At 44.9% G+C, this 7,686-nt stretch overlaps 1 protein-coding gene across 1 annotated transcript; it reads left to right on the forward strand.

The window, feature by feature from the left end:
* Positions 1–1,752: 1,752 nt before the first annotated feature.
* On the forward strand, positions 1,753–2,480 carry LOC114174438. The gene is made up of 2 exons (XM_028059281.1): positions 1,753–2,147; positions 2,222–2,480. Exons 1-2 carry the CDS (start codon positions 1,753–1,755, stop codon positions 2,478–2,480), a joined length of 654 nt encoding a protein of 217 aa, XP_027915082.1.
* Positions 2,481–7,686: the final 5,206 nt, after the last annotated feature.

Consider the following 7,686-nt stretch of genomic DNA (forward strand, 5'->3'; position numbering starts at 1 on the left):
TTTGGCCGCTATCTTGGAAAGGTAGGCCAAGATGCAACAAGAGCTTGCTGATCTTAAAAAGCGTAGTGCTGACGAAATGGAAGCACTAAGGCAAGAGAATTCTAGGCTGAGAAGGAAGATTTGAAGCTGATCTCACCTAGACGGGGAAGGGTAAGGAGCTACTAAAGGACCCCAAAACCCTAGTACACCAACCCAGCGATGAGGAAAGTGAACATAACCCTACCCCGCACACTTTCACCACCACTCAGCAAACACTCACCATATCCGCCCATCGGGCAACTACGCAAGACCCACCCACCCTCCCGGTACAACCCACAACTATCCATCCTGTCGCTACCCTTCCCACCACCCATATCCCTCCCCATCATTACACCACAACCTTCCCCACCATCATCTAATACCTCATACCACCACACCCCTTACCACCACACCAACCCAGACGCCGCCATCCCTTTGTTGATGTCATAACCACCACCCCTCTTCCCAGCCAATGGGAACCCTTCACACTAGAACACTACGTCGGGGACACAGACCCTGATGAACACCTCAAAGTGTATGTCACCCACGTTGCTCTATACACATATGAGGATGCCATTTTCTGCAAGGCATTCCCTACCAACCTAAGAGGCCGAGCCCTAGAATGGTTAACCTCTGTACCCCCATACTCCATTGATTGTTTCACACCCTTTTCCATCTCTTCACCACCCACTTCACCGGAAGCTTCCCCCATCAAGCCACACCTTTATCCCTCTTCAGCGTCAGACAAGAAAAAGACGAGACGCTAAGGGCCTTCATAGATTGCTTTGGCAAAGCTGCCCTCCCTATGCCAAACTTCACCCAAGATATGATCTTACAATGCATGACAACTGAAACCTGGCTTGTTTACCGACAATGTCTATCTTAGACACCAGCCTCTATGCACGAGCTCAAGTTGCGTGCTGCGGATTACATCCGTGTGGAGATGAAAACCCTACACACCAGATTCTGTATTGACTACACACCTTCAGCTCCCAAGACCGACAAACCACCATCACGATCCGATTCGAGGCCTAGAGAGCCTAGACCACCCCGATTTTTGAGATACGCCCCGCTAAGCGTTCCCTGATCTCGCCTTTTGGACGAAGCCCTTTAAGCAGACCTTATCCCTTCACCCCGCAAAACCCTAAACCCACCCAACGCCGACATGACCAAATACTGCAAGTATTATCGGAACAATGGCCACACCACATATGAGTGTAAAGCGCTTCAAGACAAGATTGAAGAACTGATACGAGCTGGCCACCTTCGATAATTCGTCACAAAAGACGGACCGTCCCACCCTAGGCAATCCGACAACTGCATCCCCACACATGATCGTCACAATAATACTTGTCAACCAAATAATAGCCGTAGAGACCACCCACCAACACATACCGACATCAACCACGTTAATCCCCCTAACTCTGCGACACCATAAACACCATATCTGGCGGGTTCGTAGGAGGAGGCTCCACCTCATTTGCCTAGAAGAAGCACCTCTACAACATTCAGTCCATCAACCACATCACTCGCTCACACCATAGGCGAAGAATGTCGTTCATCACTTTCACTGACGCCGACTTTCATGGCGTCGACCAACAACAGGACGATCCCATGGATATCACCATAGAGCTCGAGAACTTCGTTGTGAAGAAGGTCCTTATAGACCAAGGAAGTTCAGTTGACATCCTGTATTGGACGACCTACCAAAAACTCTAACTCCCCGTCACAGCTATGGTACCCTACGACGAGCGCATTTATGGCTTCTCTGGGGAAAAAGTATCCACTCGAGGGTATATTGATCTCCATGCCGTGTTTCGTGAAGGACACAAAACCAAAATTGTACCCATCCGTTTCTTGGTCATTGAGGCACCCACATCCTACAACATCCTCCTAGGACAACCTTCCCTTAACATCCTAGGAGCAGTAGCCTCCACACCCCACTTAGCCATGAAGTTTCCTTCTTCCTCCGGCGACATCATCACCATCCATGGTAACCAAAGACTTGCACGTGAATGCTACATTACGATCTTACGACCCCAACTACCCATTCTCCAAATCCACAATATTGAACGCCAACCCGGTTCTGGCCTAACTCTATTCGGCGAAGACCTTGACCTCAAAATAAGGTGCGACTCGCGTATCAAACCAGTAAAAGATACAAAAGCCTTAGAGCTTTCACCTAGAATAACTATTATACTAGCACAAGCCTGCAACAAGATGGTCTTAACATAATTGCACCTACACTAACTACCAACGCCGACCTGTTTGCCTGGTCAGCTGCAGACTTGCCCAGCGTTGATCCTCAAGTTGTCGTTCACAAACTGTCTGTTTACAAGGAAGCCAAGTACGTCTCCCAAAAGAAGAGAAAGTTAGGAGAAGAACGAAGGCTAGCAACAAAAGCAGAGGCCGACAAATTACTAGATGTCGGATTCATCGATGAGGCCCACTACACCACCTAGTTGTCCAATGTTGTCCTTGTCAAGAAAGCTAGCGGCAAATGGCGGATGTGTGTTAACTATACGGACCTCAACAAAGCATGCCCCAAAGACGCATATCCTCTACCTAGCATCGATAGGCTAGTAGATGGCATAGCCGGGAAGAAAGTGCTTAGTTTCCTAGATGCCTACTCACGATACAATCAAATACCCATGGCTTCATCCGACATGATCAAAATCGCCTTCATAACTGAAGACGCCAACTACTTTTAGTAGTCATGCCCTTCGGACTTAAAAACACAGGCGCTACCTATCAAAGGTTAATGGATAAAGTATTTAGCCACCTGATGGGCAAGTGTGTCGAAGTATATGTAGATGACATGGTCGGCAAATCCCCCAGCCACCTGCAAAATTCAAAGGACCTGTCTAAAGTATTTTTTACCTCAGACTTAACCCCGAAAAATGTGTTTTTACCGTAGATAGTGGAAAATGTTTAGGCTTCATGCTAACACAACAAGAAATCGAGGCCAATCCCGAGAAATGCAAGGCCATAATCGAAATGTGCAGCCCGACCAATGTCAAAGAAGTACAACGCCTAGTGGGCAGCCTCACCGCCATATCCAGATTCTTGCCAAAGCTAGCAAACCAAATCCAACCCATCATCCAACTTCTCAAAAACTCCGCGAAGTTCTCTTAGAGCGATGATTGTGAGCGAATTTTTCAAAACCTTAAAACCACCCTGACATCCACTCCAATCCTCCGCAAACCAGATGTAGGAATCCCTCTCCTAGTATACATCATAACAACTGACCATACAGTTAGTACCGCCTTGGTCCAGGAGTCAGCCGGTGTTCAATATCCAATATACTTCGTCAGCCGATCTTTGCAAGACCCTGAAACCAGATATCAAATGGTGGAAAAACTAGCCTTATCTTTGGTAAATGCGGCAAGATGACTTCGTCCTTACTTCCAGAACCACTAGATTGTCGTCAAAACGGACTACCTCATTCAAAAAATCCTCAAGAAGCTTGACCTGGCGGGACGAATGTCATCTTGGACTGTAGAACTGTCCGAATTCAACATCCGCTATGAACGACACGGCCCAATCAAAGCTCAATGCCTATTCGACTTTATCAACAACCTTCAACACACCCCAGAAGAGGAACAATGGACACTATATGTTGATGGTTCCTCCAACCCAAAAGAAGCAGGCTCCGACATCGTCCTAGAAGGCCCTAACCATATACTTATAGAAAAATCCTTACATTTCGCCTTCAAAACCTCCAACAATCAGGCCGAATACGAAGCCATCATGGTCGGCCTATCCTTGGCACGAGAGGTCGGAGTATGCGTGCTGACATGTAAAACAGACTCCAAATTAACAATTGGTCACCTCAATGACGAATTCCAAATTAAAGATGCCACTCTGCTTCAATATTACCACCTGGTCCGCAACATCATGAAATTCGGCTTCGACGAGGTAAAGATACAACATATACCAAGAGGGGATAATACGCGCGCAGACGCCTTGTCCAAATTAGCAATTACAAAGCATAAAGGTCGACACAAGTCCTTCCTGCAATAGACGTTAGCAGCACCATCAACGACAAACATATGCTTGAACCTAGACAAGGTCGACAATTGGATGACTCCATATATCCAATACCTAAAATCCGGAAACCCCCCAGCCAACACCGACAAGGGATAGCTATCAAAAGCAGCACGATACATAATGGTCGGTGATGATTTATACAAACGCGGATACAGACAACCCCTACTTAAGTGCATTCTGAAGGAACGGGCCAATTATGTAATTAGGGAAATCCATGAAGGGATATGCAGATACCATTCAGGATCATAGACCATGACGACCAAAATACATAGAGCCGACTACTTTTGGTCAACCATGGAAGTAGATTGTCATACTTTCGTCAAGAAATGTATACCATGTCAGAAACATGGCAATCTCATTCACCAGAAATAGGAACAGTTGCACTCCATACTCTCCCTATGGCCATTCGTAAAGTAGGGGATGGATATATTGGGACTGTTTACACCAGGCAAGGGGCAAGTTAAGTTCCTCATCGTAGGAATTGATTAGTTCACAAAGTGGATAGAGGCTAAACCATTGGCCACAATCACAGCACAACAGGTACAATAATTCGTATGGAAAAATATAAAATGTCAGTACAGGGTGACGTACACTATCATAACTGACAACGGACGATAGTTCATAGATAAGCAACTCGCTAAAGTCTATACCGGCCTAGGGATCAAGCATATCACCAGCTCAGTGGAGCATCATCAAACCAACGGACAAGCCAAGGCCGCCAACAAAGTCATACTAGTCGAATTACACAAAAGGTATTGTGTACGTCACCTACAGATGGCCAGAGGAACTATTTGAAGTATTTTGCACCTACAGATGTACCCCCACCCCCCAATCCTCTACGAACGAATCTCCCTTCAATTTAGTATATGGGGCGGAAGTTATGATACCGGTCGAGATCGGGGAACCTTCCTTATGACGACAAGTATACGACTACAACAAGAACCAATAGAGTTTATGCACCAGCCTAGAGTTGCTAATAGAACTACGAGAAAAAGCACAAACCAAAAACATGGCAGTAAAACAGAGAGCGGCGAGAAAATATAACTCAAAACTTTGTCCGCGAACTTTTGTCAAAGGGGACCTGGTATGGAGAATGACTAGCAGTGCAAGAAAGAGAGATGACAAGTTTTCGGCTAATTGGGAAGGACCATATAGAATACGAGAGGATTCAAGAGGAGGCGCCTACAAGTTAGAGCAATTATTAGGAGAGGAGATACCAAACATGTGGAGCGTATCTTACCTGAAGTTCTATTTTAGTTAGGATTGTCAATGTAATAAGCACAAACAATTTGTAACCCTGGGTGTACTCTTTTTCCTCACCTGACATTTTTTCCCTATGAGGATTTTGGCCAGGGAGATTTTAACAAGGCACCCCAACTTTATGAATAAAAACAAGGGTTCTTCACATATTTGATTGATCAAATTTTATTTTCTTAAGTTCCCCACCTCTTACCAAAGTAAGCGGCTTGGGTCGAACACTTATTCATTATGTTATTTTCTTAAGTTCTCCACTACTTACCAAAGTACGCGGCTTGGGTCAAACACTTACTCAATACGTTACTTTCTTAAGTTCTCCACCACTTACCAAAGTAAGCAGCTTGGGTCGAACACTTACTCATTACGTCATTTTCTTGAGTTCCCCACCACTTACAAAAATAAGCGGCCTGGTTCAAACACTTACTCATTACGTTATTTTCTTAAGTTCCCCACCACTTACCAAAGTAAGTGGTCTGGGTCGAACACTTACTCATTACGTTATTTTCTTAAGTTCCCCACCACTTACCAAAGTAAGCGGCATGGGTCGAACACTTACTCATTAAGTTATTTTCTTAAGTTCCCCACCACTTACCAAAGTAAGCGGTCGGGGTCAAACACTTACTCATTATGTTATTTTCTTAAGTTCCCCACCACTTACCAAAGTAAGCAGCCTTAGTCGAAAACTTACTTATTAAGTTATTTTCTTAAGTTCCCCACAACTTACCAAATAAGCGGCCAGGGTTGAACATATCGCATAATCACGAATAATTCAAACACAATCATAAAGTCATAAAGCGATGTGCCTATAATCAAACTAAAAACGGGGGCTAACGACATCACACAACACAATAAGCATAACAAGGCATTCATCAAATTATAACTCCATAACGATCAAAGATGATTGTTCAAAAAGAAGAAAATTGTGCAAGTTATTACAAATATAGGATGACTACGAATCAAATTTAAAACATAAATTCTAAATAATTGGCTCTGCATCAACCTCCAGCACCACGATTCCATCATCCACAAGATTCACATCCTTGGTAGTCGCCACCTTGTCAGCCACCTCCTACAGGCTCGATTCCACTTCATTCACAAGACGGTCGTCCACCACATCCTTGTTAACATCGAACCTGGCATCAGACACATCCACGTTCTTACTGAAAAAGGCCGCTTGCCGCAAACCTTTAAGTTCACTTTCGAGCCCATCATTCTTCTCCTTCATCTCGTCATAGTCTGTCTCCATGTCATGAATTTTCTCATTCAGCTTCTTCTCGAAGTCCAGACATCCAGCCTTCCACGAGCCTAGTCTTTTCCTCTCCACCAGCCATTCTTCCCTCTCCTTCTCCCAAGCCGCCTTCTCCTTTGCATGCTTCGTGGCCTGAACTTTTAATTCTTCTTGGACCTCCTCCACCTTGGCCTGCCCACCTTCCTTGATCTCTCTCTGTAATAGAGTGCCCACTCTACGACCCAATATTAAGGCCTTACTGTTGAACTCCAACATGACCTTAATCATTGAATTGGGCTCCATGTTGTCTATAAAGGAGACCAAAGACTCCAGCAAGGAAATCTCAATATCACAGCGCACGATTGTCTCTGGCAACTCAATCAGGCAGGCTTTCGACTTCTTCGCCCAAAGGTAGACCCCGGATCTAACAAGGTGGCCCTTACCCGCTTCAAGTCGTTCCCCACACCTTGCTTTGCAGGCACAGTTGCCTTCCTTTTCAATCCACCGTGGACGTGGACCTCGACCAACGGTTCCTACAAATTGGGAACATCAGTATTTTCGACATTTTTAGCCTTCTCAGCTTGCTCCTTGCGGAGAGCCTTGAACAGATTCAAGTTCTTCTTGCCAAGCTGAGCCATGAGACCTACAAAGTAGGCAATTTCGGTTATTTCTCTCGAACACAACATAGCGGTAAAAATACAAAGTGATACCTTCTAAATCAACAAGTGGATGCATGGATAAATAAACCTTAACTAAACCCTAGTGGGCATCTTATCGCTAAATCTCATCAACGTATCCACCATCTCCCTATCAGCCACCGATAACTCCTCCCTCTTCATATCCTTATATCGCCACGGGTTGTCGGTCCAACGAAAAGGGAACTTTGTACTCCCATTGTCATTATAAAAAATTGAGCGTCCTGGCTCCTTTATCACCATTTTAAAGAAACCATCTTTGAAATTTTTTAATGATTGAGAAAAGGCGTCCAATTTGCTTATCCCTAGGCGGCTTATCAATAACAACAAGGTAATTGGACTTTTGGGTCGAGTGTCATAAAAATACAGAAAACATCATGGTGATGGTTGGAAGTAAAGAGATCGGCACAACACCCAAAATGCTTGTAGATAACCCCA

This window comes from Vigna unguiculata, chromosome 2 (genome assembly GCF_004118075.2).
Source record: "Vigna unguiculata cultivar IT97K-499-35 chromosome 2, ASM411807v1, whole genome shotgun sequence".
Classification (NCBI taxonomy): Eukaryota; Viridiplantae; Streptophyta; class Magnoliopsida; order Fabales; family Fabaceae; genus Vigna; species Vigna unguiculata.

What these genes read in the sequence shown, in the direction of transcription:
- LOC114174438 (XM_028059281.1), top strand. Translation starts at nt 1,753, where the DNA reads ATGGTACCCTACGACGAGCGCATTTATGGCTTCTCTGGGGAAAAAGTA. An exon ending in GACCTTGACCTCAAAATAAG is followed by an intron (nt 2,148 to 2,221) that starts GTGCGACTCGCG and finishes CTATTATACTAG; the next exon opens with CACAAGCCTGCAACAAGATG.